The following is an 11005-nucleotide window of genomic DNA, read 5'->3' on the forward strand; positions in this document are numbered from 1 at the left end:
GTGAGTGACGTGACATTTGCGCACTGTAAACCAGACTAAAACAAACCAAACATATGTAGCTCGAGCTTGAAATTATCGCTCGCTTTTCCCCTGGCCTGAACAAAAAAAAAAGATAAACACCACAGTGACCATGTAGGCAGAGCTTAGCACATCCGAGCTTGTCCGCGACGCTGTCGAATAATGTCTGCAGCACCGCTTTAAAACGGGGTTGAGCAACTGGGTGGATAATTTTGGAAGAGATAAGAGAGTGACGGCACTCCATGTTACGCTCTACTCACGGTATACGCTATGTTGGAACACTGCTCAAATGACGAGAGTTCGGAAACTAATATTTTATTTTTTCTATATGTTACATTATTGGTTTCTCCGCTGTGTTGATTACGAAAACAAAAGAAAATGGCTTCGCGGCTAGAACCTTTCACGACGGCACAAAACAGCTTTCTGTGCCTCCGAAAGTCGCAATGTTTCCGACGTAAAATCGTTCGTTATTAATTGCAACCGCAAATTCTCAAATGTGTGCACGACGTAGTCGCACTTTTCATCGATTTTCGTTTCTACGAACGACGGCTGCAAGCAACGATTTCGCGGTTCGAAGTTTAGAGTCTGTGAAAAGGATAGATTGCAACCCTAACGCGCACAGTCAATGCGTACTCCCACTTTGTCCATGGCTACTAAATCACTTAAAGAATACAGAAATGAGTTGATGTTCAGGGGTCTATCTCAGTATACAACTGTAAATAAAGTCATCATTAGAGCTCATAATGCTTCAGAGCCACTGAAGAGTCTTCCGGGTGTTGTTTAAACAATTTATTGCTTTCAATCTAAATCGCGTTTGAGTTTTTCTATTTATTTTATTAAATGAGAAGACCTGTAGCGATGGTTCGAAGATATTTCTAGAGTGACACTGTCCCTTTACGTGGGCGGTCTGATCATTAAAAAAAGAAAAGACCTGGGTCATCAGGTTTTCTCGTTGTGATTTCACCATGCATGCAATGCCCAATATTCCGGGTAATCATCTATGCCTGTAGATATGTCAAACCATGGGAACATCAAGCTATGCCAAACTGCTACCAAGCTTCCTGCCTGCCGAACAAAGAACTGGACAACCTGAGTGTTGATATACATCACACGGTTTGACTACATCTACGGCTGTGCTGCTCTTACTCGGATTGCTTCAATGATTAGGCTTGAGAAACACAGCAGAAGTAACCTCCACACAGAATCTGCAAACAGTATGCAGTCGCGACATAACCTTTTCCTCCTATGGTATTTTGCACCAAGACACGCGTCATTCACATTGATTCTGGAGCATGTTAACTTGATTTGGTGACCTCTTTAAAAGAACAAAAAAAATATTTGAATAATTTTATTCCTTCAATAAAAACTTTCGAACTTCTACATAAACTACACAGATTAAAGAAAATTTTTGGCGGCATGTTTTATGCGCTTGTGAGCGTCAAACTCGAAATTTACCTCGGCTAGCTTTGTATGTGAGCCTATAATAGACAGACAGTGTGATGCAGTAGGACGACCATTTTACTAACATACAGAGGGCGACATTATAGCCCATAAAATTACAGAATAAATGTTCAATGGCCGCAATAACTTAAGAGGCGGTGTAACCGATTTTCGCAAACGTAGCAGATAACCTTGACTTTAGTTGTTTTTAGCGAAGTTCATGACAGAGAGGCAGAGAGAGAATAAAAGCAGCTGGAAAGGAGAAAGAAATACACACTGCACGGAATTTATTTAATGCATTCATTAGACACAATCGGCACCATCATTTATTATGTCACAAAAAAAATGCCGATCACGCCTGCAATTCCGGTGTTTAAACAAGCGCTTCTAACAAAGCTGGCCTGAAACTGGCGGGGCACTTACTTTATTCAACATAGATCTTCTGTTGTAATATTGCTTCTTTGCAGCAATGAAGGTATTACATCCCTGAATGGTATTACAGCGCCCATACGTGCGTAAACACGTATGGCTTCGAATTAAGGGACTATCACGCCAGCAAAACAAGGTTTCACATTCCACGAAGTATTTTTTTATGTGTGGACAAAGACACATCACCACAAAGTGAACGTTGGCCCATGTCACGAAGCAGTCTAATTACAACGAATCCAATACAATGAGTGAGGAGGCTTAATGCAAAAGGGGAAGGGAAGCCGCTCGTTCTGGGCGCAGGCGTTATCGCTCACTCGCACAGCGACCACCGCTGCCGACTGCGAACGCGCGCCTTTCTTCCGGCAGAAAGTGCGCAACAAAATCGATGCGCGTCGGAGAACCGGCCGTTTTCCATTAGGGAACGGGAAACGAGTCGGCGCGGCTTCGGGACTTGAATCAACGACAGCTAATGCTAGTCAGACATCGTCGACTGCGCCCAGCATGCAATTCTAAATGACATTGAATGAGAGCGCGCTTTGCACGTTTCATATGTGCTTCGGAAATAGATTTTCACTGACGGCTCCGCCGGGAACAGTGAGTTATCTCGTGTTGCCGAATCGTTTCGCTGAAGTTTCTTTGCGAAGTTGTCCCTTAAATGCATCATACGGAAATTCAGATCAACCACAATGCTTACAAGCTATTTTTTCTCGTTTATTTCAGACCCGGAGCAAGTTTCATGTCCTAATTTGCCGTAGGTGTAATAACATATAATTGTCATATAAGTGCAATATAGTAACCATTACTTCCGGTAAACATGCCTATTTTGAGACGGAAGAGGTCGGTGGGGCGGGGGGGGGGGGGGCACTTTTTGAGAGCCTTGACGATTCTAGAAAAACACGTATTTTTTAATATTTATTTGCTGAAAAACCTTATCTCCACCAGAATTTCTAGAGAGGAAAGGCAAGCCTCAACTACCTTCCCCTCCCCTTCTCTGGAAACAGACTTGCCTCTACACTGTTGCATACCTTAGAGCAACCACACGAAAAACGACAAAAACGCGCATGTATCACCACTTAGCATGACAAGTGAAAAAAAAATATGACCACCCCAACGTAGTTTTTAGACGGATCATCACTTCATAAAGAATAAATATCATAAATAAATAAATAATTGAAAAAACACTAACAATGGGCTTTCCTACCGGGCACATACTCGACGATTGTGATGGTCTGACAGGAAATAACTCTAGAAAGAGCCTCGTTTGGATCATAATACAGTATGGCATTAGGCGAATTGCATGTTAGCAGGCATTGTTCAGCCTTCACAATCCACCCTTCAGGTCAATTTCTAATCCGACCCTCCACCCTGCAAACGAGCGAAGCCTTCCTGCTCGTATTCCGCAGGAGAGCAGGTTGTTCATTTCCGAAGCCATTAATAGAATGGCCCCCTCATGCATCCACCGTTCCTCTGGCGTCCTGCTGCCGGTCATTCTATAACGACCTCCATAGCTCTCGACGCATGTGTGGGCTGTTGAAAGCTATTGGAATGACGGAACATCGCTCAACTACCCGCCCACTTCAAGAGGGGATGTTGACTTGGCCTCTGCGGATAATTGCTGAGCCTAATTAAACACTGGAGCCCATTACGAAGGACAATGCCCAATATCGTAAAAGGCTGTTTACGCAATTCAGCATGACCGAATGTATTTAAATATCTACATTTCTTGCCAGATGCGAGTGCGAAACCTACGAGTGTGTTAACCTACGTTGGCGTGCGGTGTTCAGGCATTTAATGCGTACTCATACATATATACATCGAATAGTTCGTGCGGGTATATTAGGAACTAAAATATTTTTTGCCTTTAGAAAAAGTAAGTAATAATAAACACGTTTTATGTATAGTACCTTCCGTAGGCAGTACTACTGCCTGCAGGCTCTGTTATATTCGTCGCTTAAGTATGTGGACATCATTTTGAGTATACGTTCAATGTTTGTTACCCCCATTATGGTCAGCACAGGGTGCCGCTAGCGTTGTCAAATCACAATAGGCCAGTTTTTATAGGAACTGTAGTTCTTTCTTTTTTTAAAAAAACACCATTCCTAATTATTTCTGTCGTCGCCCTATATTTAAGAAACTACACTGACAGTGGTACAACTAGTTTGGGCTGCCCCACAAATAGGTGCTGTCTCATGAATAAAATATACCCGACTCGTTTTACTGATACCTGTTCACGCTGTGGCGCTATCCCCACAACTTTTCACGTTACCTTAGAGTGCTCCGCCGCTTACTTCCCTCTCCTCCCTCCAATCCTTCACTCCACCCGTACCCCAGAAGAGTGGGAAGGCACCTTTCGCGGCGGCACCTCCGAGGTCTGCCGGACCCTCAGCCCCGTATTCACAAACGCTCCTCACCTCGACTTTCATCCTTCACTTGACAGAGTTGAGCAGTGCACCACTGCTCGGCTGAAAATGACGCTGCGCTACTCAAGAATCGCAGCAGATTATCCCTGATAAGCAGTTACTTGCCGTTCTTATAGATGGCACTCCCATCGGCTTTCTCAGGTGAAGGTGAAGCGTTGAGTGAAGGGACGTTCTAGAATACAGGGGTCATTCTCAGGACCTGGGCTGTCGCGGAGGTTACCATAAGAATATTGGAATAGGGACGCTCCCAATTTTCTTTGAATTTTCACAATAAAATGTTCATCGTCATCATCATCATCATCATCATCATCATCGCGTGTAAAGTTTGCACAACGATTATATTCACGGGCAAAGAAGAAAAAGAAGCAAGAGCTGAGAATGCGGAGTGAAGAAACGGAAACAATAGAGCATTACTTTATAACATGTAAAAACTATTCATTAATTAGGAAAAGACTTTTAATTGTTCCGTTTCAAGCAGTAGGTTTAAATTTAACTGCAGATAATGTTCTAAGTTTCGGTGCCTTTAGCTTGGGACATTGCCACAGGAGCGTATTCGATGCTGTATGCAATTTCATTCGAGAATCAAAGCGCATGTCATAATAATGCCTGCTTAAATATATTTCTGAAGACACTTGTCTAATTTTGAATGAAATTTGCATATTCATTTGATTGTGACCGGGTGAGATAAGCTCGATTGTCTGGTATACTCAAAATTTCTGTCTTCCACTGTAGTATTACCTCACCTTTTCTCTTCTTGATTCAATCTTCAATTATTTGTTTAGTTTAATATTCCTTTTTAGATAATTATTATTTTCTATTACATCATTAGTTTTTTCATTAAGGATAAACCTTTTAATATATCTCATATAGGATACTTCTAGATTTCATGGCCAATCCCCCATAGTGGGTATGTGCCAGTGCGAAGGGGCAACAACAACAACAACAGAATGCGGAGTATCTAAGACGACAAATTCCCACATGCACTACGCGCTCTTCGCGGTGTCGATCAGACCAAGCACTCGTCTACTGGAGTAAATGACCTGGCCATTGCCGCTAATAGCCACGGAGCGAACAGGCAAGCGCCGCTGCCACGACAGGACAGGCGTAGTTTCCTTCGCTAATCGCAATGACTCATTGCTGCATAACGGGTGGACGGCTCTGCTCTGCCTTCTCTGGAACGCAAAAGCACGCACGAACGCGTTGTGTCTGATCACACGGCAGACGCGCACGCGCAAGTATCGATTCTAGGCCGTGGAGTCCATCGGATGGCTGGCTTCTAGCAAAATAAACGTGAGGTTCGGGTGATACAAGCCTCTCGAACGGCAGAGAGACGCGTGTGTTATGAAAGTGTAGGGTGGGGACGTCATATTGGCGGGGAGGGCCGGGCGAACGTTGCGCAGCCCAACTCCGGGTGGAGGGTTGTTCTTCGGGGAGGATCGTTTTGTGTCGCCTCACCAGCTGCCCCGTGTAGTGCAAGCGAAGTTATCTTATACAACAGCCAACGACGCTCCTGCATCTCGGCAGCTGGTTTTAAGAGGACTTAAAAGGAGCGAGTTGAAGGGGCGGAGAATCATCCTAAACCTTCCCGAGTCGGCGTTTTGTTATGCAAGTAAGAGAGAGTGAAGAGCGAACATTCTGCGCGTCGCCCTTGAATGTGTTTTATAGAGAAAGATAAAAAAATAGTAAAGTCCAAGAATACAGCTTTTCACCCCCCCCCCACCCCCACGACCCGTTCTTACGTCTTTTTTTTTTTCATCGTTAGTTACTCTTTCGCTAAGCAAATTGAACTTCAGCGTTATTGTAACGCACTCAGAGCGAAAGTCATTTGTTTCAGCCGGCTGTGTCATTAGCAGATGCGTCCGCATATTTTTATTCTTTTTGGTCTTGCTTTCGACGGCTTTGTAATTAGCACCTTTGGTGACAGCTTCACGCGAAGTTTAATGAATACTTTATTAAGTGTCTTATAATAACGGCAACTTTGAGCAAGTTGAAAAAGTGCTGTTAATATGTGATGCTTTTGTTGAAAAAAAGTCATCAGGTGGTCTGTTCTTGGCAAGTTGAAACAATGTCATAGCAATTTATACTTTATCCATGAAAAATATCATGTCTATGTAATACAGTCATTCCCTTTATCTGTTAAAAATTATGTGGCAATGATAATCGTAATGATGTATGTAGTTTTAGTAAGGTTAAACGCTGCTTATATAGGATCTTTATGAGAAACCTTCCACACAATATACATATAGCATCGATAGCCAAGAAGGAGCAGTATCTTTCGGTAACAGGTTCATTAATTATTCAATTTGAAGTTGCGTGCCCGAGTACCATATCCAGGATTTTTCATGAAACGAGGACCAATGATTAACAAAGAAAAAAGCGTTGAGCGATGGTTAACGTCAATTGAATGAAGCCAAGTACATATACGTCTGTCAACATTTGGCACTTGTTAAAATATTTTTTTATATTGAGCTTACAATACTGCTTAACTACATCAATATGGAAACATTGGTACATTCACTTCAGGACTAACTGCGTTCTGTTAAATTACAGCGGGTTTTCCAAAAGGACTGATCCAACATTTTGTAGCAACGTACATGCTGTGTGATTACCTTTTACGACGTCAGTAGAAAACCCGCGAAATATGAAACAGATTCACTCCATATGCGCTGATGCGGCACGGTATCGCAACGCCCTCGGTCGTGCTTCGACCGCAACAACCACGCACGCACGGACCATCGAGCTATAGTTTATTTAAGACGACGGTGCAGATGGTAGTATTGGCGTTCTGGGACGGTGCTTCCTTGCCGAGTGTCGTCGTCGAAAATGCTTACGCGCAGGGAACGCGGAGCATAGAACTGCAGCCACGCATTTCACCACGGACCCAGCGTGTGGTTGCTTTACTGGGAGCATGGCAACAGGAAACGCCCTGGCGCGGTGTCTAGTGGCTAAGGTACTCGGCTGCTGACCCGCAGGTCGCGGGTTCGAATCCAGGCTGCATTTCGGATGGATGTGGAAATGTTGTAGGCTCGTGTGCTCAGATTTGGGTGCACGTTAAAGAACCCCAGGTGGTCGAAATCTCCGGAGCCCTCCACTACGGCGTCTCTCATAATCATATGCTGGTTTCGGGACGTTAAACCCCACATATCAATCAAATCAATGGCAACGGTAAACGATAACGCCAAACAACTCTCTGCACTTCGGCCCAGTGTGCTCCAACATTTTTCGCGTATGATTACAGTATTAAAATGTAAACCTATTATTTCGTAATAACTAAACTATGGTAACTGACTCAATGCGTGCCATCTCTTAGCTGCAAATATTGTTTAGAAAAAAGGTTGACAATGAGGAATATTATTTTCTTTAGTATGATAAAGCCGCCAGCCGCCTGAGTGCAAACAGCATTATAATGAAGATCACAGTTCGGGCTCCTTATTCGAAAGACGCTGAAAACTACGTGTTATTTACCTCTTCAGTCTTAATCATCATATGTCTGGTAAACATTTGTTTTAGTCCAACGCAACACCTGAATAGAGCAGCGTTGGTTTCTATAGCCTGCACCATGCTCAAATGTGACAAGTTTGATTTGGCTCCTCGCCGAGGAGCAATAGCCATTGTCAAAAAAAGAAATTTAGGCTTCGTACATTAATATTTTAATCAGGTGCATTCCTTTTTTCGGAGTTGCGGCGGCGCTGAAGCCAAACATAGTCTGAGAAATCCAGCAAGGCGCCAACGTAAAGAACAAACGTGTGCAAAAAGAGCAAGCGTGGCGACAAGCCAGACATGTCACGGTGAAATACAACGATGAAACTTTTTCTCGCTCTTTCATGACATCTACATTTTTATTGTTTCCGCGCTTCTTGTAAGGTAGTTACAATTCTTCTTTTGTTGTATCTCATTTCTAGCGCTCCCACTGGCTCTGCTGCGACGTTCTTTATAACGCGATGCCCAACACAAGTCTGCGACACCTGCGATGTCGTGTTCGCGTGCCCTGTCGAAAGGATAGAAAGAAACAAAGCTATCTATCCGGTACATGAAGGCATTTTGCGAAGCTGGTTCTCTCGTTTTCCTATTTCTCATTTAGACTCAGTTCTTGAAGGGCCAACATTTGCCGTCATTGCAACAGTCCTATATGGAAGCCGATGCAACGAAATTTGATTCTGTAAATAAGATGGGTTAAGGTCTTATCGAGGTCTGTGACACAAGCACTGTAGCAGGAAAATATCTTTTTGGAATAGTATATTCGTCACAAAAGACGAATTGCTGTAGTTTACAGATTCAATTTTTATTGTTTGAAAGTGTATATTTACTTGCTTTTTTTTAAACAGTAGTGAGCTGTTGGCGGAGATCTTTTAATAAATATTTAGAAGTGTGCATGTGTGTCAAGTGCGCAAATAGAACCACTTCCATAAGGTGCGCTTTAACTAGGCTGTATGTTTATACTCCAGTTTTGTTTGTTTGATTGATTTTTCTAGTATTTTCATTTAGTAAATATCTGACTGCTGTTAGATTCGAAGCAACTAATATATCTTAATAATTCTTTGAAAAATGGGAGCAATATTTTGCGAAAAAAATGCCAATTAGGCCATTATACAATCTTCTAATTGATAATGTGCTTCATTAGTCAGTCTCAGTGATTCATGGGTCATGCCTTGCAGGACAAATAGGCTGTTCAGAATACAATAAAGAAAGAAAGAAAGAGAGAGAGAAAGAGATCAGAAGTAGTACATTAGCGTAACACCTTCTTGTGTCTGCGCAAAGTACACAGGCGAAGAACGATGAATAAACTTTAAAAAGAATAGCAATTTGTCTGGCATATTACTCGCTGAGAAAAGAGCGCTTGAACTTTATATTGCAATTTGAGATGAGGCACGCGAGTGCGCAAAGCCAGAATATTCCGCGCGGATTAAGAGCTTCGTCTCGAAGATTACCTTCAAGGTACACATGAATGCTTACAGTCTGCAAAAACAGGGGAAGATTATTTAGCTTGTTCTTATAATTACTTTTTGACGCGTGACGATACACCTTAAAAGCGATTCATTAGCGAAGACTGATTCTGGCTCAGCTCATCTTACAACAAGAGATTAACAAACCTAATGCATTTCCTAATATCAAAGAAGTAGTTTTTTATGCGAGTACACCATCGTGAATGAGGAGATATTGCCCGGAGCCAGCGCACGTCTAAGATACGAAGGCTGCTGTTTTCTTTCTTTTGGTATGGTCATAAAGGTCCAATGTAATAAGTTTGTGTTAATATTGCAGTGCATCCTTATCAGGTATATACACATCTCGTAGTAGCTTTGTTCATTTCAAACGTAAAGCGGCGCACGATTATTCCCTGAATGAGTGGGAAATGAATTTCACAGTCAATTGAAAGAAAAATAAACTTATACGTCATGAGAAGGCAGTGGAAGTTTGTAACTTAGAATTCTGAGATTCCCTATCATTGGTTTGTTTAAGTAGTATCAAGGACCCCGTATTACACCCTGCTTTCTCAGTTTGCATCACGTAATGATTACTTTTTTGCATACCTTCTATAAACAATGGCATTATGCTGTTGAAAAGTTTCATACTGTCAGATTTAGTAAGCGCTGGAGGCTATTCAATTCGTCAAGCCAAAACAAATATTTCAAAGAACTATTTGAAAAAAAAAAAACTACTCTGTGATTGCTTTTTCTGCGCACTCATTGATGTCAGGGCAACCCACAGGAATGAATATGAATAAACCTGATAATTTTGCCTCTCTATTTCTAGTTTTAGGAGCCTTTGTTAAGATTAACGTATATCGTTCACACTAGCAAAGAATAGTTGTCTCTAGTTTAATTTGATGCTCCCAACCCAAAGAAACCAAACAACTCCTAGAACTTGAAATGCAAGAAAAGAATTGTTTGAATACGTACTACAAAAGATGTCATTCTTCACTCACCGTAAGGCTGCTCCTTGTTGGCCGGTCTCTGATGTATCCTACAATGCACCACAACGGAGCACATCCAAACGCGCACAGCACAGGAAAAGAGCATCCTCCTCAGCGTCCGGCCGATTACCGGCACCGATTGGCTAGTGGTCCTCCTCATATTGACAACACCGAGGTGGCCGCGAACAACTTGGCTCGCTGCCAAACACAAGTGGACCTGGCTGCCGGGTCAGTCAGTCTCTCGATCACAACCGCGCCGCGGCAAAGAGCAGAAGCATGCAGAGGAGGAACAAGAGGAAGAAAACTGAAAGAGAGGAGGAGAACCGATCAGGCCGAACGCGCACCACAGACCACTGCGTCCGGCTGTGAAGGTGCGAAGACGCGAGCGGCGAAGCGACCGCAGAGAGTCCTTCGCAGGAGAGAAGAAGGAATTTGGAGACGCGGCGTGCGTCAAAGTGGGAGCATCGCGCGCTCAGCGCGCAAAATGCGTCGTCGCGAGAGCGGCGATGAGGCGATCCCCCCGCGGCCGGCGGTTCTCGCTGCTCTGGCGGGGATCGATGCCGCGCGCGGCCCAATATCGGGGCGAGGCGAGCGCTTTTCCCGCGGGCGCCCCCGCAAGGCGACCTCTGGACAAGGATTTCGGCGCCACCAGCAAAGGTGCGCGAGCCGTGCTGTACCAAACTCTGGAGCACGCATATTTATTCTGATGTTGTGGTAAATAGTTGCTTTGTTTTTCGTGTTTTTCTTCAATTGGCTTTTCTTTTTTTCATCTACGTCATGACCTCCT

The 11005-nt window shown here is 43.4% G+C and overlaps 1 protein-coding gene across 2 annotated transcripts in view; it reads right to left on the reverse strand.

Moving 5' to 3' along the window:
- Nucleotides 1-10728, reverse strand: part of LOC119172652 (neural cell adhesion molecule 2) — a 93953-nt gene extending 83225 nt beyond the window's left edge. For both annotated transcript variants that reach the window (XM_075892757.1, XM_075892758.1), the window contains exon 1: nucleotides 10231-10728. In XM_075892757.1, the coding sequence (XP_075748872.1) occupies nucleotides 10231-10378 (148 nt within the window). In that variant the 5' untranslated portion in view covers nucleotides 10379-10728. The remainder of the gene's footprint in view (nucleotides 1-10230) is intronic.
- Nucleotides 10729-11005: the final 277 nt, after the last annotated feature.

The sequence above is a fragment of the Rhipicephalus microplus genome, chromosome 4 (genome assembly GCF_043290135.1).
Source record: "Rhipicephalus microplus isolate Deutch F79 chromosome 4, USDA_Rmic, whole genome shotgun sequence".
In the NCBI taxonomy this organism is placed as follows: Eukaryota; Metazoa; Arthropoda; class Arachnida; order Ixodida; family Ixodidae; genus Rhipicephalus; species Rhipicephalus microplus.